General features: G+C 44.4%; 1 protein-coding gene across 17 annotated transcripts in view; it reads right to left on the reverse strand.

Annotated features, from left to right (window-relative positions):
- The window catches only part of DOCK10 (dedicator of cytokinesis 10), a 276,098-nt gene extending 255,299 nt beyond the window's left edge, over positions 1-20,799 (reverse strand). For all 17 annotated transcript variants that reach the window (XR_014830527.1, XR_014830528.1, XR_014830525.1 and 14 more), the window contains exon 1: positions 20,608-20,799. Coding sequence is in view for 12 of the 17 variants with exons in the window: in XM_085001312.1 (XP_084857438.1) it covers positions 20,608-20,730 (123 nt within the window). In the remaining 5 variants the exon portion in view is untranslated. The remainder of the gene's footprint in view (positions 1-20,607) is intronic.
- Positions 20,800-21,483: the final 684 nt, after the last annotated feature.

A 21,483-nucleotide genomic window follows, 5' to 3' on the forward strand; every position in this document is an offset into this window, starting at 1 on the left:
GACCCTGTGGTATCCCTCCCACAGGCTGCACTGAGGATGCCCTGCGGCTTCTGTAACATACCTGCCCAAAGTAGCACAGCTTGAATCGATTCATCACGAGAATTCATCCATCTAAAACTAGACTGATGGCTATTCTACAAAGCAAAGTGTCAAGGTCCAAAAAGACAGAGAAGGACTGAAAAACTGTTCCAGATTCGAGACGACTGAAAAGATGTGACAGCTACATGCAATGTCATCCTTGGATTCTGGGCCAGGAAAAATGGTGGGTCAATGGGCAAAACGTGAATAAGGTCTATGGATGAGATACAATCACTGTGTCAATGTTAATTTCTTGATTTTGAGTATTATATTTACAAAATATACCTGAAGTGATTTGAGGTAAATGGGCATCATGTATGTAACTTATTTGCAAATGTTTCAGAAAAATAATATTTTGTGTGTGTGTGTGTGTGTGTGTGTGTGTGTGTGTGTGTGTGTGTATTAAAAAGACAGAGAGAGAGAATGATTTAATTAAGTGTGGTCAAATGTTAATATTTGGGGAATATGCATGGGAATAAGATTCTTAACACCGTTTTTACAACTTTTTCATAAATCTGAGTTTTCTTCGAAATAAAAAAATGAAAAGCAAAGCAGGGGACTAGATGGTGAGGACACTTTGCTTAGTGGCTACCCCTGGGGAAGGAGAAATTGGAATGACAGATGGAGGTATGCGAAGGTCCTATTCAGAGCATCACATAAACAATAGTTTCGGAGTTCCCGTCGTGGCGCAGTGGTTAACGAATCCGACGAGGAACCATGAGGTTGCAGGTTTGATCCCTGGCCTTGCTCAGTGGGTTAAGGATCCAGCGTTGCTGTGAGCTGTGGTGTAGGTTGTAGATGCGGCTCGGATCCCGCGTTGCTGTGGCTCTGGTGCAGGCCGGTGCCTACAGCTCTGATTCGACCTCTAGCCTGGGAACCTCCATATGCCGTGGGAGCGGCCCTAGAGAAAGGCCAAAAAAAAAAAAAAAAAAAAAAAGTTTCATTTGTAGTTTCAGGGGTAAACATATGTTCTAGACATTCTTTTTATACATGAAGTATTTTATAATTCAAAAACAGGAAACCAATAGTTGCCACAGGAGGCGGGTGCCCAGGGCTGTTCCGGCTTACTAGGGTTTGGCTGGAGATGGGGGAAGGATTCCTTGAGGAAATGATAGTGTAAGGAGACAGGTAGTGCTCTGGGCTCAGAAAGACCCAATGTTAGGCCACAGCTTACAGGTGCCTGTTGCACACCAGGTGCTCAGAGGTGGCCCCCGGGCCTTTGCCCGAGGCAACAAGGCGAGGCTGGGGTCTGGAACTATTGGATCAAAGATTTTCAGTGTTAGCATCCCAGCAATTTCATGTCCCTATATATCCCCAGCATGGTGAATAATTCATACAATTATAATTGTAACAGTCATAACAATATAAACATAACAATTTATTGTAACTCACTGCAACTAGAAAAAAATATTGAAAATGTTTGAATTGTTCAAGAGCTAAAAATTCCAGTGAGAAATGACAGGGTGTGCACTTGGAAAAATAAAGAAATCGAAAACTTAAAACGCAATTTTTTTCTCATAGTCTATTCATCGAAAGGCAATAATTAAAATGGGGTCCTTTTAAAAAAAAATCTCTGAACCTGTTTCATTTTTTTTTTTCAGAAGCATTGGACTGAATGCTGGGCTATTATTTCCAAAGCTAGGTAATATTTAAACATCTAAGTAAGGAAGAGAAAGATAAAGCCTTTCTGCTTCTCTTGCAGTGCAGTATTTGCAGTGATTTCCCTTTCAAAAGGACATGGAATGGTCAGAAATTTTCAAAGAACCAAAAATATGCACCTACATCTCTCTATCTAACCAAGAACCATTTAGTATATTATAATAAAACTTAACTGTTCAATGAAGTGAGACAATAACTAACAAAACAATTACAGTGAAAAGTAATTCACATATTCAAGAAGTGCTATGGAAACAGAGGAGGAAGAGATTGGCTGGGACTCAGTGGAGGGTCACCGATGACGGAAGAAGTGAGTTGGGTCTTGAAAGGTAAGTAGGAACGGAACAAGAAGAGAAAGAAGGAAAGGGTGCTTAGCAGCTGGTGGCACAAAAGTACACGATACAAATGGGAAATGCCCATTTAAGTGGCTGTAGGGTGTGGTGAGAAAAGGGCTTACTAGAAAGTGAGGCTGGAAAGGTAGGTTGGAACCAGGTGAGATTCAATCCCTTGGGACAGTCATCAAGAGCATGAGTGGCACCCAGGAAGAAAGGTATCATGATCAGAACTATGTACTCGCAAGTTAAGGTAGACGGAGCATGGAAGGTGGATGGATGACTGGGTGGGGAGACGAGAGATGGGAGGGTGACCAGTTGGAAGGCTGGATTTTGTGAGTGACTTCCCTAGATCATTAAGGTCAGGGAGTTGTTTGACATCTTTAGGAAGTAGAACTGCCAGCCCTTGGAGCATGACCCCACACAGAGTACCAGGGAGCGGAAAGAATTCAGCATGGCTGAAGGTTGAGATGAAAGGATCAACTGAGATCTGAAACTCTGGGAAAAAAGAATCCATTTACTAGGCAAGAACATGCGCTTGAAGTAACTGAAGGACTCCAAGATAGAGTCCTGCATCCTCTGCATTAAAGGGCAGAGGTCAGATATAGAGCACAAGTGGAGACAGCATTGGAAGCATCAGTGCAGAGGTGAAGTTTTTTGGTTGTTGTTAATTTGTTTTTTATTGCTTTTTAAGGCTGCACATGTGGAATATGGAAGTTCCCAGGCTGGAGGTCAAATTGGAGCTGCAGCTCCCGGCCGGGAACACAGGATCCAAACCACATCTACAACCCACATTCATGGCAATGCTGGATCCTTACTCCACTGAGCAAGGCCAGGGATCAAACTTGCATCTCCGTGGATACTAGTCAGGTCCATTACTGCTGAACCACAGTGGGAACTCCCAGAGGTGAGTTGTTGAATCTGTGTGGGAGGATGAACCACAGAGGGAGGTTTTAGGGGTAGAGGGGAGAGAGAAATAGGTCGAAGGCTAGATCCCAGGTGAACCTCAACATTAAGTGGTCCATTTCCCTTCAAGGTATTCTGTGAACTGAAAATATATTCAGGAAAACTTGATCTCCTCTTCTGTGACCAAAAAATGTCATGTGATTCTGCTTATTAATGAATCAAAGACGAATTTTAGACAAAACTGCTTGTGTTCCATGGTTCTTTTAAGCACTGAGTCAAATGATAAAAGATCATTTCAGCCTCTTTCTGAGTAACGGTAGCAGAGTCCACATACATGAGCTTGTCTGGAACTGATGCACAGAGTATTTAATCCTGCCCACGAGGCTCCTTAGTACATGATACTAAAGACAATATGGAGAAAGAAGTTCAGGGTCTGGTAAGTTTATGATCTACCATGGATCAAGCTTACTCTCACGTAAACAAAATAATAAGGCCTGTTTCTGTTTTGTGGAGAGGATCATTTGTGCCATATTTTAGATTCCACATATAAGTGATATCATATGGTATTTGTCTTTCTCTGTCTGACTTGCTTCACGTAGTATGAGACTCTCTAGATGTATCTATGTTGCTGCAAATGGCATGGTTTTGTTCTTTTTTATGGCTGAGTAGTATTCCATTGCATATATGTAGCACATCTTCTTAATCCATTCGTCTGTCAGTCTGTCAGTGGGCATATAGGTTGTTTCCATGTCTTGGCTATTGTAAATAGTGCTGCAATGAACAATGAGGTGCATATTTCTTAACAGAAACAAATCACATACCTGGAGAGCAGACTTGTGTTGCCAGGGGAGAAGGGGGAAGGAAGCGGGATGGATGGGGCATTTGGGGTTGGAATAAAAAAACTGCTCTCATCCAAATAGTCAGGCCTGCTCAGAGACAGGCCCCACACAGAACCCCGACAGAGTTCAGAGTTCCCTGAATGCCCAGCACAGGTACCACTACAGCCACGTTTGGCGAGCCTGTCACCCACTGTTTCACAGGGATGTTTATTTCAAGCTGCCCATTCCTAGGCACATGGGCCCCAAAGCAAATGAGCAATATGTCCTTAGATGGGTGACCGCTATGACAATGGACATGAAAGTAACTGAACAAACGCTAAGGCATGTTATCCTTTGATCCTCATGAGAATTCTATGCTTCCTTATTTTACAAGGAGAAAAGCCAACATTTGTTAACGTGAGACCACAAGGAGGGTCAGGTTGGGAACTGAACTCTTGTCTTCAACAAAAAAAGATTGTTTCCTTCACGTTGGGTTAGGATCCGAAGAAAGAACTGGGGAGGAATCTGTCTTTTGATACTTCTTCTAAATGTGTTTGCAGTAGGCTCCTAAACGATGTCCGCATCTCAATCCCTAACCTGGAAATACACTAACTTTCCTGTGGAAAGGGGGACTTTGAAAGTGTGATTAAGGAGTTCCCGTCGTGGCGCAGTGGTTAACGAATCCGACTAGGAACCATGAGGTTGCGGGTTCGCTCCCTGGCCTTGCTCAGTGGGTTAAGGATCCGGCGTTGCCGTTAGCTGTGGTGTGGGTTGCAGACGCAGCTCGGATCCTGTGCTGCCGTGGCTCTGGTGTAGGCCGGTGGCTACAGCTCCGATTGGACCCCTAGCCTGGGAACCTCCATATGCCGTGGGAGCGGCCCAAAGAAATAGCAAAAAGGAAAAAAAAAGAAAGTGTGATTAAGGTTAAGGACATTGACATGGGGAGATTGTCCTGCATGACCCAGGGGGTGCCATCTAAACACAGTCCTTAACAGCAAAAGAGGAGAACAGAAGAATGAGCCAGAGAGATGGGACATGCATAGGACTTGACCCACCATTGCTGGCTCTGCAGATGGAAGAAAGGGGCAAGGCCAGCGAATGCGGGGTCTTTAGAAGCTGGAAAAACACCTCCGTTTACAACCAACAAGAAAAGGGCACCTGGGCCCGAGAGTCACAAGGAATTCTGCCAATGACCCAGATCAGCAGGAAACACTCTCCCCTCCAGCCTGCAGAGAAGGCCAGAGCCCTACCTTGACGTTAGCCTGGTGAGACTTCTGTGGACTTTCTACCTATGCCATGGTTAGGTGACACATCGGTGTTATGTAAGCTACACATTTCTAGTACTTCTGTTATGGCGGCAATAGAAATCCAGTGACAGTACCTGCATCCCGACAGAGTCAGAGAAGCCCGATTTCTGATCATTTCTTTGGGCTCAGAGAAATCACATCACCATTCAGACCATTAGAGGTGGTGACCAAAGACATCGTGTCAGGCTACAGGAATGACTCAAGTTCAAGGGCAGAACCACAGCCTTCTCTGCGCTCACAAACCAGAGGCGCACATCTCCGACCTGCTGCCAACCAGAGGTCATAGAGTCTCAGCAGCAACAGATAACTCCCACTTCATAGGTTCACGAAGGATGCCAGGTGTGTATGTTCAGGTCAAGTGTATGTTCACTGTTTAAACTCCTTTGAAGGCCATGCTCTATTCACTTTGACTGGAGAGCCCCATGGAAATATGAGTCAAAGGCTAGATTTCAATGTAAGGTATTAAATTGCATTTCTGGCTGCTGGGGGTGCGTGCACTGGGCTGAAGGTGAAGAGGCACTGGGTTTGAGATCATCTTTATTATTTATTTGTTTGTTTGTTTATATTTTTAGGGCCGCACCTGTGGCCATTGGAGGTTCCCAGGATAGGGGTCACATCAGAGCTGCAAGCTGCCAGCCTTTACCACAGCCACAGCAATGCGGAATCCAAGCTGCATTTGTGACCTGCACCGTAGCTTGTAGCAACACCAGATCCTTAACCCAGTGAGCAAGGCCAGGGAATGAACTCGCATCCTCAAGGATACTAGGTGGGTTCATAACCCACTGAGCCACCACGGGAACTCTGGCTTTGGGATCACCTCTGACCACATTCACTTAAACCTTCCTGTGACGACACTTCCCCATCTATCTTAGACTAAGGTCTTTTCAGGTCTAAATGCTTATGATGGTAGGATACCAAGAAATGCAGCCCAATTTCTCTTTCCTTATTCCCAATATACATTTCAGTATTCTTATACTCCAGAAGAAAGAATTCTCAAAACAAAAATTGAGCTTAAATCACTTAAGACACTTAAAAAATTTAAATATTCCCCATTAAGCCTGTGTTAAAGAATATTTCTGTGAAGAGACAAATGTTTCAAATAAACACACCAAAAGCTGTTGCCAGTGAGAGATGAGATTCTGGGTGATCACTGCTTTCCCCCCATTATTTTCTATATTTTGAGTTATTCGTGTAATAAAAGTTTCAAAGTACAGCTATCAAAAGAGACTGTCAATGAAAATCAAAATTAAAAAGAAAACATGGAGCAAGTGACTACAACCCTCTGAGATCGTGTCAGGAAAACTCTTTGACCTAAAGAAAAGAAGCAGAATTTTGAAGAACTAAAATAGCACTCACATTCACTGATAAAATCATACAGCTTGGGTGATTTATTAAGGGTTTTCTTGAAAACATAAACCACTCTCCATCATGGGACTGGGAACGGACTGCTGTCAAAACTCTCGTCGCCCACACTTCCTGAATTTTAATCAATCATTTTCTGCAGCCTGCTCAACGTTTTGGTACAATGTGTTTTTGTATGTTTTGTGGGGTTTTTTTGTTTTTTGTTTTTTGTTTTTTTTTGGCTTTGCCCATGGCATGCAGAAATTCCCAGGCCAGGGATCGATCCCAAAGCATAGTAGTGACCAGAGTCCCAGCAGTGAAAACGCTGAATCTTTAACCCACTGCACCACCAGGGAACTCCCTGATGTCTTTGGTACGATGTGTTTTTATTGTACCAAAACCAGAGTTTTATTCTGCCCCAGCCTCATGACTGCTAACAGCTTCCGAGGGAATGACAATAACAACTCTGGCCAAACAGTGAGGCCTGTGTGTGCCACTGAGGCACCCACAAGGGGAGGCACTGGTGTTGAAACAAGGCTGACACCTGCTCAGCTAAATCTTATGTATTTAAGAGCATCCATTATCCCAAGCAACATTTTAATTTTGAAAAAAAAATCTCTGAACTGCCTTTGGTAAGACTCTTGAATTCAATTCCTCTCAGGTTATTTCAATTCAATTTATGACTACTGAACAGATACACTAGGCTTGTACTTTATCGTCAAAGAATTTCTCTCCAAACACACCTGAGCATTTCTCTATTGGAAACCAGGCACTTGGGTTTCCTTTCACATGCCTAACCCATACTTCTGTCATCTCCAAGGGGGACTTTCTTTCTTCCATTTAACAAGTATTTAGTAAACACTGACGGTGTGCCAGGTATTTTGCTGGGTTTCCTTTCACATGCCTAACCCATACTTCTGTCATCTCCAAGGGGGACTTTCTTTCTTCCATTTAACAAGTATTTAGTAAACACCAACGGTGTGCCAGGCATTTTGCTAACCTAGAAATATGGAAACAATAACCACAATGCCTATCCTAGAAGGTCTCTCAAGGTTTTGGAAATGTGAGGGCAAAACATTCTGGTCCAGGAAAAGCAACGGGCACAAGTGTCATATAAACCATGGTATACATGCCAGAGATCAGACTGGTTACCGGTAAAGGATGAAACATTATTTCAGGTGCCACTAGCCTCCCCTTCTTATGTCCTTTTATCCTAACAGATCAGGATCAGGGCTCTTTCTTCCAAGGTACACGCTGGGAAATGGATTAACACTTTGCCCTGAACTCCAGTCGATGGCCATTTGTGCCTTTAAAGTTGACTTCTAACTGCTGAATGAAACACACTGGACCTTGTTAGGGATGGGGTTACTGGGAAGAGGATCTGGGAAGGAAGACTCTGCTGTCTTTGTAACACCTCTGACATCACATCAGGGCAGAAACCGATCACCTTGCTCAGGTGTGAGCAGGAGGTGACAGACAGAACCTAAAAAGCGGAGGTTCTTGGGAGTTCCCGTTGTGGCTCAGTGAAAACTGACTAGTGAAAATCTGACTAGTATCCATGAGGACACAAGTTCGATCCCTGGCCTCGGCTCAGTGGGTTAAGGATCTGGAATTGCCATGAACTTCGATGTAGGTCACAGACGCAGCTCGGATCTGGCATGGCCGTGACTATAGCTATGGCCGGCAGCTACAGCTCCAGTTCGACCCCTACCCTGGGAACCTCCATATGCTGCAGGTGCAGCCCTAAAAGACACACACACACACACACACAAAGGAGGTTCTTGCTGCGTTGCAGTGGAGGGAGAAGGTGTGGAGCATGGAGTAGTGGAGGACAGTTCGAACTCACCCCACCCCGCACCCTGGTTTATATTGCAGTCATGTCTTGCAGGCTAAGAGTAGCCTGGCGCAGACTTTAAGCTAGAGAGCTGCAATTACAAAGACCAGGCATGGCAACCAGAGAGCCCGCTCTCTTAAAGCATATGGGGCCTCCTGCTCTCTGCAGGAAAAGAAAGAGGGAAATGAGATGACATGCTTGCCTCCAAGGCTCCACTAAGCCTGAGGAACATGTCCTGCCCACCTTCGTCACTGCTGGCTGTCCCTTTGCCAATATGATGCTATTAGCCCCATCCTTTTGGTGTATAAACAGCTATGCCCCTCATTACATCCTTCAAATAACCACTTTCTGTCACCATTTTCACCACTGCAATGCAAATTTGGCTGTAGATCATTTGGAGCCATTCTTCTGCTTGCTAAACTCAGCTATTTTTTATCAACAATGGTGTTACTAAATTGAAAATTTTTTAATCCTCTATGAAAACCACTTAAAAAGAATCATAACTTCCTAGATTTTTTTTAGGACTAAAGCATCTTTAAAGGTCCTAGCTTCCAACCTTCTCATTCTAAAGACAAGGAAACAGAAACCCACAGAAGCTTAAAGATATGGCCAAGGTTACACAGCCTGGAAACCACTGCTTCCTAATGATAAAAAGATTCGTTTTTCAAATTGATTGAATAGCAACCACATAATGGCTTTTGACTTGAAAAAACTGAAGTTAATAAATGAACCTTCCCCATTAGCACTTCGAAAGATCCTGAAAGAATCTTATCTGCGCACGTTGGTATGCTAATAAATTTTATTACTGGCAGTTTCATGGGGAAGTTTTATAGCCATGTCTATAGCCATGCTTTAAAGCAACCTGGAACACTTGTCATTTGAAAATAAAATTGTCTTTCCAGTAAAAGTCTGACTTTAAAATAAATACTGTAAAAACCGTGAAAGTAAATGACTGCAAAGATTCCTTCTCCATATTTGAATTTTCTTCTTCCAGATAGTTACTGAGCTCAGGCATCCCCTTCATTGCTGCAAAGGTTACTCAGCTGTAGTCAATTCCCATTTTTCCTTCTGAAGAGTGTGACAAAGGGACTTTTAAGAGCTAATCAAATAAACAATGAGCGTTCAAAAATAACTGAATTATCATATTTCACTGAACAGTAAATTTTGTTAGGCTTTTTGTTTGCTTATTTGCCAAGTCCAATGTTCAGGCCTGTGTTCTTTTTTATAGAATGTGTGATTTGAAAGACCAAAAACCACGGGTCATTTTGACAGCATTAATTAGTCATTTAGCTTGGTAATTAGTAGAATAATTGCATGAAGAAAAGCCCATTGTGGTCGTCATACATGGTGTCATCATTACAAATAGACTCTCCCTCCATAGCCTATTGTTAAACTCTGCCATTTTGGTGTTTAACTTACAAAGCTGCTTAGCTTCCCCAATTCTACACGTCAAGGGAAGAGGTATGCCGACACTGAATTAGAAAAACCGACTATTTTCACATCAAGCAGCCCAATTAAAGAAACTTTCGATGATTCGGGTCCATTAATTCTGCTACCCTCGGAGGCAGATATTTCCACTTCAATCCAATGGCAAAATATGAACGTTTTCAAAGGCAAGTGTTTTGCTTCTATTGCCACTAACTCAGACACATTCATTAAATTTTATTATTTCTACATCATTTAATGTAGGTCAACATGTCGAGTCCAGCAAACACAAGCATTTCTTTCCAGCCCACTGACACTGCTGGGAAAGATAAAAGGCGAACCAATCTCACTTCAGTGGGAAAAAAAACCCCTCTCATTTGTAAACACGAACATGAACATCAAGGCTACCAAAGACAATGTAACAGATGCACTGCTACATACCCCAGTTTATTGCGCCAGAAATGTTATTCCTACAGAAGAAGAAGAACAGAATGATGATACCCCTTTCAAGGGCTGAAAGAGCCATTGTTTGCAAAGCTTAACCCACTCCATGCCAGTCCAGTCCTTGGGAAAGAACCGAGCACTAACAGGGTGTCCCGAGTTGGTGCCACCCCCAGTATCACGACATAGCCAGGATGGCAGAAAGGAAAAAATGTCACCAGAGCCAAAGTAACCACAGCTCTTCTCTTGCAAAGAAATTCCTTTGAAAAACCTTTTCAGACTCTGAAACAAAGTTTTGGTTACCCAAGGGGACAGATGAGGGGGTGGTGGACTGGGGGTTTGGGATCAGCATATGTACACTGATGCATATGGAGTGACTGGCCAGAGGGGACCTGCTGTACAGCACAGGAAACTCAACCCAATATTCTGCGATAACCTATATGGGAAAAGGAATCTGAAAAAGAATGGATGTGTGTCCATGTATAACTGAATGACTCTGCTGTACAACAGAAATTCTTACAACATGGTAAATCAACTATACTTCAACAAAACTTAAAAAAAACTTCTTCCTATGGCTGGTACGTTGAGCTTTCCTTTTCTCTCTTAGCTCTCTCTCAAGGATGCTAACTGCAAGTTCAGTGAGGCTCGCCTGCCTGGTGGACCTGGTCTGCAGCACAGAGTAATCATGGAGAACAGATTCCAGAGTCAGACTGCCTGCCTGCCACTCGTGGATTCATCATTTACTAGTCACTGAATCTGGGGATACTTCCTGATCTCCAAGCACCTCTGTCCTCACCTATAAAATAGGGACAGAAATCCTTTGCCATAAGGTAGTGGACATGAGGATTAAGAGATTATACGAGTCAAGTTCTGGGCACATAGAATGTGCTCCTTATCTTTCTATATAATTGCACTTCCACCACTTACCAAGTAGACCATGAAGATGACTCAAAGCACAACATGAGCAGATACGGACAACCTGGGAATTTGTAAGTCATGATTCCACTATGACAGTCCACTCTCCTGTCTCTCCCTAAGTACTGATTTGCAGTGGGAAGGGAGATTTTGCCCCCCCCTCTTATTTTCATATAGTAAAAATAGCATAAACATAGTGAAACAGACACGTTCCTTTCTCTCTATAGCACTTATATTTGAAGGCAGAAAGTTTGCAAAAGAGAAATAAGAAATTAACGAAGAGATCACTTTAGAGAATGGTTAAGAGCCGTGAAGAAAATGAAGCCCAGGAATGGGTCAGAGAGAAAGTGGGGAAAATGCTTGCATTCGGGGATCCAGGATGACCTTCCTGAGGAGGTGACATCTGAGAACCTGAGGGATGAAGAGGAGGAGCTGTGAGAACTCCAGAGGAGAGAAGAGGCAAATGTAAGAACCCCTAATTCCACAAATCAGGAAACTGAGACTCCAAAAAGGGAAATAACTTAGCCAAGAGTCACAGAGCCAGGGTTGGAATTCTGGTCTCCAGAGCCACAGGATCTGCTATTTCCTATACCAGCTCCCCAATGGATCAAACTGTTCTAAGTGCATGGGGGAACTTCAACTTGGGCAGTCAAGAGTAGCCAAGACAGTGGTGAAGGAAAGTCAAGCAAAGGGCTCCTGGACCACATTAAGGACAACACGTGGAGAAATCAGGATTTTCAACTCCATGGAATCCCATCCTTAGGGCATTCAAATCTGAACAAGAAGTCTTTTTTCCCCTATGACGCAATGACTATCAAAAGAAAAAAAGTCCATGCTTTTCTGATTCTAGCCATCAGATCTTCAGAAATAACCAGTTATTTTCAAATATGATGGCAACATCAATCTTCTAGAGCAATAAGAAATCATGATTGCATGCCCCCCCCCCCCGAGTTGGAGTGATTCTGCTCTGAAAAATCTCTGGTGAGAGGGTAACACTGGCTATAACCAGGGTGAGAACTCTTGCAGCTTCAGACTGCAACTAGACCTCATATGTTTTAGAATTTTTTCCTTAACCTAGAAGTTTAACTTAAGTTCACTCTATAATTAAGGTGTGAGATGGAGGAGAAAATATAACACAAAATAAGCAAGAGACTTCCCCCAAGTCCCTTAGCAATGAGCCAATCTCATTTTTAATCCCTCCGTGGTCTACACTCTAGTTTTGCCCCAAAAGACTTTTTGAAAGAGCCATGGAATAAACTGAGCTGCACTGGATTCTCACACAATTGCCTTTACCTAACAATGTGCTACAAAAATATGGCTAAAATTGAAGCTGTGTGTGTATTTCTCATATTTCAATGTGCTTACAAATCACCAGGGGATCTTGTTAAAATGCACATTCTGATCCAGCAGGTCAGGTGTAGGACCAGGGATTCAGCATTTTTTCTTTTGTTTTTTAAACCATTGCACCTGCGGCCTGTGGAAGTTTCTGGGCCAAGGGTGGAACAGGAGCCACGGCTGTGGCCTACACCAAAGCCATAGCAACACTGGATCCGAGGCATGTCTGCGACCTATATATACCACAGCTTATGGCAATGCCGGATCCTTAACTGAGTGAGGGCAGGGATAGAAACTGCATCCTCACAGCGACAATGTCAGGTCCTTAACCCACTCAGCCACAGCAGGAACTCCAGATTCCGCATTTCCGCATTTCTCAAGTGATGCCCATGCTGCTGGCCCATGGACCACGTTCTAAGGAATGAGGGTCTGTCACTGCACCATGATGTCCTCTGTGAAAAATTACAGAAAATAAGTTGTCTTGTCTTTGGAGTCACAGTACAAGTTAAAGCTGACCATGGCTAGAGCAAATGATTTTCTTTTATCTTATGGCTCTCTTCATCTCAGGGATGACCATGTTTGACTTTGCCCCTAGGAGGCGTCTTTAGCAAGACTATAGGACTTGACGGTTATGTGTTTTCCTTAATGCTCCTACCCCTCTGATCTACTCCTGCCTACATCTACCTTTCCTAATATTATTTGCTGTTGTTTTTCCTGATATTGCTTTTAACCCCCTTGGTAGATCTTTCATTGCTGCTGTCTTATGCGCATCTTTGTAAGATGCTTAGAATCACGCCTTCGAATAAAGTTGCAGGTGCAAAAAGAATCACAACACAACCTAGTCAAATGGTAATATGTGCTCAAGGGCACGCGGTGCATTGGAACTTTTCAGGCACTTCCTGGAGCAGGTGAAGTGATTGAGAATGAGGAAGCAGCCAGTCCTGGAAGAGAAGGGGACTTGAGAAGACTTAACCACGCTCTCTGTCACAATTTGCTGTGGCTCTAGATAGGTGGCATGGGGGTGGCTGCGTTGGTTTGTATTTTAAGGACAATGGTTGAGTTCCAGTGACCTTGGGAGGGTCTGTCATTAATGTCAGAAACTGGAACAGTCTCTCCTGTGGCTTCTAACCTTAGAGTGGGGTATTCTGCAATGCCAGTAGGAAAGATCAAGTTCTTCCTTATCTAGAGCTACCCATCAGAAGGCAACATCAACCAAAGTCAACTCCTTGCGCCTTCCAACTCAGAGATACTACTGGAAGCAGATATAAAAGCAGTTGATGGAGTTCCTGCTGTGGTTCAGCACGTTAAGCATCCAACATAGTGTCCGTAAGGACGTGGGTTCCATCTGTGGCCTTGCTCAGTGGGTTAAGAATCTGGCATTGCCGCAAGCTGCAGCGTAGGTGACAGATGTGGCCAGGATCCAGTGTTGCTATGGCTGAGGTCTAGGCCTGCAGCTGCAGTTCTGATTCAACCCCTAGCCTGGGAACTTCCATATGCCACAGGTGTGGCTGTAAAAAGAAAAAAAAAAAAAAATGGTTGCTGTCCAGGATGCAAAAGAGGTCCCATGTCACTTACTTAACTCAGAGTAAGGTATTGACTCTATGAGTTTCAGTGGCCTCTTCTATAATCTGTGACTGTGAGAACTTCCTTCTAGGATTACTCTGAGAATTAAAGAAAACACTTAACGCTGTGCCAGGCACTTTGTAGGTTCTCAACAAATGGTGTAGCATAATATATTTGTTACTGCTCTTTTTCTATGCTGGCCCTTGGAGAAAAAGGTTATGAAGAAAAAGACAGCCCCAAATGTTTATACATTCTTTCTTTTTTTTTTTTACCCATGTAGAAGTTTTCTAGATCCCTCTGTGGTTACCATTTATCTTCAAAGCTACTTCTGCAGTGCCCTTGGGAAGTCAAAAACATGAGTTGATACAGTCAATAACATTCAACCTTGATCTTGTAAACGGAGTCTGTGGCGCCTCCTTCACCAGACAAGGGACTTTCCTCATTTGAAAACAGAAACATGGAAGTAATATTTCTGCTAAAGCCTGTGATTTCTGCTCAAGTGTGAATACCCTTGTTGTGAAGAACACTGTCAGAAAAAACAAAACTAAACAAGTCTGTGCTAGGAATGCACTTTGCATGCTGCTTTCATTCGAGACACTGACAGTAAAACAAGTGTTTCATTTTCCTTCACTATCACTCCCTGCACCTTTTCACTGACTCTTGCTCCCAGCAGAGGATTTTTCAGAAATTCAAGCATCTCCTACTCAATTTCTTAAAACCCCCTCCTACTCTCAACTAGTTAAATATCACAAAGTTCGGAGGGAAAGAAATACTTCCTTCTAAGAATTCCTCCTGCCCCCATAAACTTGTTTACATATTCATTGCTTCCCAACCCAAGCTCAGTAGGTCAAAAGTTCTGCTTCTTATCCAAAGCTCCCTCAACTATTGAAAGTAGTACCACTGGGGACCAGAGGATGTCAGGAAACATTAAATCAAAGCGAGGAGGATGTGGAATTTGAGGAATTGCTGAATTAATATCATCCTCTCTTTACCACTTACCTTTTCTAGGTGGCTGAGGGGGGAGAAAGCACATTACATACAATCACTTCAGGTAGAATATTTCCTCTTGAAAAGAGGTTAAGGAGCTCCCATCCTTGCTCAGCGGTAATGAACCCAACTAGTATCCATGAGGATGTGAGTTCGATCCCTGGCCTTGCTCGGTGGGTTAAGGATCCAGCGTTGCCATGAGCTGTGGCACAGGTTGCAGATGTGGATCAGATCCCGAGTTGCTGTGGCTGTGATGTAGGCCAGCAGCTGCAGCTCCATTCGATCCCTAGCCTGGGAACTTCCATATGCCACAGGTGTGGCCCTAAAAAGCCAGTTGCTCAATCAATAAATTATAAAAGAAGTTAAATTTGGATACAATTCCAACTGCAGTTGCAGAGAAATTCTTACATAACAATAGAGTAAAGGTCCTGAAGAATACAGGTCAAGAAAGTGGTATGTCTCCATCTAGGAGATGTGAAAGGCTCTAGGCAAAAACTGACCAAATGATTATTTGGTGCTTGGTAAACCTCCATGGCCCTGGTGCTTCCTTGCCATTATCTGACCCTAGTTAGCTCTCACCTCCCAGTTACTCAGTCTTCCATTACCCCAACTCACCATCACCATGTTCCATTAATAACACTCCATATCTCTCAAAGGGATAGAGCCGATGTGGTATTAACAAAAGAGTAATCTAAACTTTTATCTTTTTAGTATTTTTCCTTTTGAAATGCTATCATATATAACACGAATGCAGAAAAGAGCACAAATCCTAAGTATATGGCTTCATGAACTGTAGAAAGGTATCTAAATGAAGGAATTCAAGTGAAAGCACAAACACACTTCATATATTTTAAAATAAGGGCTTCTTCTCAAGAAAGAATCTCTCATTAGTGGCATTACAACTTAGAGGACAACACAGTAGGTATATTCAACCAAAATAATAAAACATTCAAGTCCTAATCATTTTTGAACTGAGATTCTGCTCTAGAGAAGCTTGCTTTGTGGGACTACCATGAATGAGGGGTCAGGAAATTACTTAAATTTTACTCAATCCTGTGATTGGGCTCTGCATAAGTTATGATTCATTTGATTTTTTTATGAAAAAACTGTAGGAAAATTAAGGAGAGACAGTTTCTCTTTTTAAAATGTATGGAACACTCTTACACTGCTTGTGGGAATGTAAATTGGTGCAACCACTATGGAAAACAGTATGGAGATTCCTCAAAAAATTAATAACAGAATTACCATTTGATCCAGCAATCTCACTCCCAGGCATCTACCCAGAGAAAACCATGACTCAAAAAGATACATGTACCCCAATGTTCACAGCAGCACTACGTACAATAGTCAAGACATGGAAGCAACCTCAATGTCCATAGGCAGAGGAGTGGATAAAGATGTGGTACATATACACATTGGAATATTACTCAGCCATTAAAAAGGAATGGAATAATGTCATTCTCAGTAACATGGTCGGACCTAGAAATTATCATGCCAAGTGACCTTAGTCAAACAGTGAGACATAAATATCATATGCCATCATTCATATGTGGGATCTAAAAAAAGGATACAATGTACTTCTTCGCAGAACAGAAACTGATTCACGGACCTTGAAAAACTGTTACCAAAGGAGACAGTGTTGGGAGGAGGGATGGGCTGGGAGTTTGGGATGGAAATGTTGTAAAACTGGGTTGTGATGATGGTTGTACAACTATAAATATAATACAATTCATTGAGTTAAAAAAACTAAAAAAAATTAAAAAATAAAATGTGTGGCTTTTGCTTGTGATTGTTGTTCACTGTTTTTTTTCCTTTTTTTTTTCTTTCTGAAAACTTCATTAAGACGTCTCCAGCATAGAAAACTTGTATATACTCAAGGACAATTTGATGCTTTGATGTATGCAGACATTATGAAAAGATCACCACAATCAAGTTAAATAACTTGACATCACTTCTACATACTTACCATTTTGCTGCGGGGGGGGGGGGGCAGGGGAGACTTAAAGATCTATCCTCTTAACAAATCTCAAGTATACAATACAGTATTCTCAGCTATTGTCACCATGCTAATCAGTGGAGCTCCAGAACTCATTCATCTCACTTAACTGACCTACATCTCCTCATTTCCTCCTCCCCTCACCACCCCAGTAACATCATTATACTCTCTCTGCATCTATCAGTTTTACTATTTTACTTTATTTTAGTTTTATGGCCACACCCAAGGCATATGGAAGTTCTGGAACCAGGGATTGAATCACAGCTGCAGATGCGGCAACTCCAGACCCTTTAACCCACTGCACCGGGCAGGGGATTGAACCTGCACCTGCACAGTGACCTGAGCCACTGCAGTTGGATTCTCAACCCACTGCACCATGGCGGAAAATCCTTTACTATTTTAGATTCCACATGTAAGTGAGTTTGTGCAATATTTGCCTTTTCGTGTCTGACTTCTTTCACTTAATATAATGTCCTCTAGGTTCATCCACATTTTCACAAATGGCAGGATTTCCTTCTATTTCCTTTTTTAAGGTTGAATAATATGTGTGTGTACATCTGTGTGTGTATATGTATATGTGTGTGTGTGTATATAGATAGATAGATACACGAACAGTGGAATATTATATACCCACTGTAATGGAACATTATATATCCATATTGTTATACATATATCCATATATCCATTATATACTTAAATATAGTCATATACACACATATATACACATACATATATGTGTATGTATATATATATATATATCGAGAGAAAGAGAGAGAGAGAGAGAGAACACGTTTTCTTTATCCATCCATCCCTGGGCAGACATTTAGGTTGTTTCCGTAACTTGACTACTATGAAAACACTGCAGTGAGCTTGGGAGTGTAGCTACTTCTTCATAATTGTTCTTAAGAGAAATGCAGAATAAAGTGGGTCCTCACTAGGAGTCTGCCTGCACATGAGCTACTGCAGTACTTTGGGTTAAAACTGCTTTGGAATCCACCTCTGCTTTCCTCAGAACCGACCTAAAAGTAGACCCAGGAGTAAGTGCCTTAACTCAGCAGTCTTTTGCGCTCTGCTCACCATAATCCAAACACATTTTGCAGTGTGGTATGTGTGTGTTTGCATGCTATATATGTACATATTTGGCAATGTATACACACGTACACATATATATATAATTCTCAGAGCCCAAAACTACAGGGCCAATCTGGCAATCTCATTTGTTCTCATAACAACCTCTTATTATTCTTATTGAATCCTACAACAATCTGTCCATAATATTCTGAAGACTTTGGGCCCCCTAAACAGAGATTTCAGGAAGGGTACTGTATGAATCTAACAGTGAGACAGTTTTTCTCACCAAGATCTTCCAGTGTCTCAAATATTTTTCAATAATGACAGCTTGTTCCAATACACACAATTCTACGTGCCAGTTCTGAAGTGGGCTACCCACAACTGTCCTCCCCCAGTCTATTAATTTTCTCCCTTGACAACTAAGACTTGAGGACTTGAAGCAACAAACACAAAGAGTCTTAAGGAACTGGATCAATGTAAGCTAGGCTTAGTCTTCACCTCACAGTCCAATTACAAGGGTTTTGGTTCAAAAGGGATGCTCTACCTCACAGAATCCCGCTGAGTTTGAGTGCCAACTCAGAGAAGTCATCAGTTTCCTGTTTCCCTTTACGAGTTTAACTGATAGGATGGACTGCCAAGCACATGACTTCTTGCTGCCAAAATCGCTGCCCAAACTGCCTGACTAGATGTATAAGATCCCCTGAAATGTCTTGGCAAAAGCTGGTTCAGGAGTGTTGGCCAAGGTGCTGAAGTAAGAGGAGGGAGCCAGGGACACTCTTGCCAGGGAATCGCCCCTTCCCCCGACTCTTTTTAAGACATTGAGCTTATTCATTTTGACAAGATAACCCTAGGATTTCAAATTTGAGAGAAATTTGGAGAAAGTCATGTGTGTGTATGCATACAAAGGTATCTAGGATACATACTTATCACAGAAATTCAGGAGCTACAAAAACTCTAGGGAAACTCAGCTAAAAACAAAACAAAAATCAAAAACAACATTTAGGGCTGTTGATTCCAGCTGAATGCTCCTCAGTTCTCTGCACTTCTCCACCAGATCCTTAGTGAGACTTGGTAACAGGAATCAATTGCAAAATAAAGCTTTTGTAAAGCAAAAGGCAGAGAATGACAAAGCCACAATCCTGAGTGATCATTTCAAAGTAAAGATTATTTTCTACGCTTGCCTGAAGATTGTACTATCTCTTTTACTTGAATTGAACCTTTTTTCCCCCAATGTTCTTTTTGACAGCTATCCCTCCTGCCTTGAAAATGTGCATGGTGATATCAGAACCAGGGCAGCCCCTGGCACAGGTTTGAATCCCCTCTGGGTAACAGCAGACTGTAGCCAGTGGTAAGTGCAAGAGAAGGAACACTGGCCACTGACTCATTTCACACTCCAATCACCTCCACTCTCTTGGGCATCTGATGCCTCTTTCCTCTGCCAGGCAATTAGCTTCCGTTCTGTTCAACTTTCTGACCTCTGGCTTTAAAGAAAAGTCCTGGCTGTGGGAACTGGCTCTGGGCAGCTCTTGGCTCCCTTCTGATGGGTGACTGGCAAGAGTAGCACTTTCTTTGACACTCTTAAAAGAAGCCGTTTAATTCCTAACGATATTTCCTGGCGAAAAGAAAAATGAAACCCACAATGTGGGATTCCGGTCCAGCAAAGGCAGGCCAAGAGTGCGGCTGCTGAACCCACGTCTTGCTTTAAGGCTGTTCCCACTAGCTTCCTTTTCCCATCAAAGTAGATCTTTTTTTTTTTTTTTTCCTTCCGATACTTCCACCCTGGAGTGTGACACCTACTGGAAGTTAGGAACCTCTGGGAGGTATGGATATGATTTGGGCATCAGATGAGATGGGCTGGCTGCTGCCCCAGGGATTTCCCGCGGAAATCACCCAGCTCTCTTAGAAGGCGTTTCAATAAGGAAGTAACCAGTAAAGCAATCTTGGCGGGAGAACCCCGTGAACATCTTAGAAAAATACAAGAAACCACTGGATGCTTAATGACCCACGTCTCCCCCAGCCTGGTTCCTCAGCCCTTTCTGGAGTCCTCTAAAGCGGTTTGTGGGTTTTTACCCCGTGGAGGAAGGGGAGTGAGAAGAGCATTTATTTCCGCGACAGCACTCAGGTGGGGTTCGCAGCCTTGCCTCTGGAGAGGATCCCGGATCACATCCTCTCCTCCTGCGCACTAGTGGCCAGGAATGACGGGGAGCGCAGACCTGCGGACCGAGGTGTTCCGCTATGCCCACGTCCCCCCACCCCTCGAGTCTCTGGCACCTACCACCTAGCGCCCATGTGACTCGCGAGGTGTTCCCGTCACCTCTTCACCTCCCCAAACCCAGACACATCTTCTCCCACATTGCGCTTCTGCTGCCCGCACAGCTGCTCCCGTCTGAGTGTCCCCAGTCCCCAAACGCGACCCGGGTCCTTACGCGTCGGTGGCGCTGCCTCGCGGAGGTGGCTCCGGGGCGCCCGGCGAGGCGGCGCGGGAGGGCTGCGGGGGAGGGGAGCGGGGGTGGGGCGCAAGGGCCGCTGCACCGGGGGTTCGGGGAGGCCGGGCCGGGGCCCCCGGCCGCCCGGGGAGGCGCGGACGACGCGCCGCACTCACCCGCTGCTGCTGCCGGCTGCTGACGGCCACCGCGGCGGCAGACGCGGCGCTGTGCCGGAGCTCGGCCGCCTGCCCGGGTCGTAGTAGGCTCCGGGTGAACCTGCGGGTCCGCTCGCTGGCCATCGCCCGCCGCGGGCCCGGAGCGCGCGTCCCGCCGGTCTTCCCCGCGCCGACCTCCTCTACCCACCCGCCGTTCAGGAAGCGGAACTCGGAGCCTTTCCCCCCCTCTTCCTCGCTCTACTCGCAAGAGGCGGGTTTTTCTCTCTTGCACCCCCACTCCCCCACCCCCTGCTCTCCGCCGAAGCTTCGCGACGACTTTCCAAACTCTGCGCTCCCCCGGGCGCGCGCGGCCAACTCGGCGAGCGGCCCCGGCCCGGCAGCGGCGCCTTTGGAGCTGGGGCCGCGGGACGCGCGTGGGGCGGCTCCAGCCTGCGCCGCCCCCGGGCTCAGCTGGCCGCCCGGGGCCGTCCCCGTCGCCCCGGGGACCGGCAGGCAGCGGGGGAGGGCGCGGGGCGGCCGCCGCGAGGCTCCGGGCGGGGCCTGCCCACGGTCCTCGTGCCCGTTTGGAGGCTCCTCGCAGGGCTGGCGCTCTGGCGGCGGTCGCTTGTTTGGCCCCGACTTTCCGGGGCTGGAGAATGGGCGCGGGCCTAGCTCACTTTGCCCTTCCATCCTTAGAACCCGGTTAGAGACTGGTGGCTGGGATCTCCGCAGTGTGGCCCGAACCAGGTTTTCGAGGTCCTCTTTGCCCAAAGTCCTTGCGTAAGGCCTTGAAATAAGATTCCAAGTTCATAAGATGCCTTCAACTAGTATTCATTAAACGCCTACTGTGTGTCAGTTCACGTTGTTCTGGAAACTGGGATTAGAGGGGAATTTACC

This window comes from Sus scrofa, chromosome 15, assembly GCF_054392235.1.
Source record: "Sus scrofa isolate SSC_HxYL_T2T_F1_AM1 chromosome 15, Sscrofa_HxYL_maternal_Yorkshire_Landrace_v2.0, whole genome shotgun sequence".
Taxonomy (NCBI): domain Eukaryota; kingdom Metazoa; phylum Chordata; class Mammalia; order Artiodactyla; family Suidae; genus Sus; species Sus scrofa.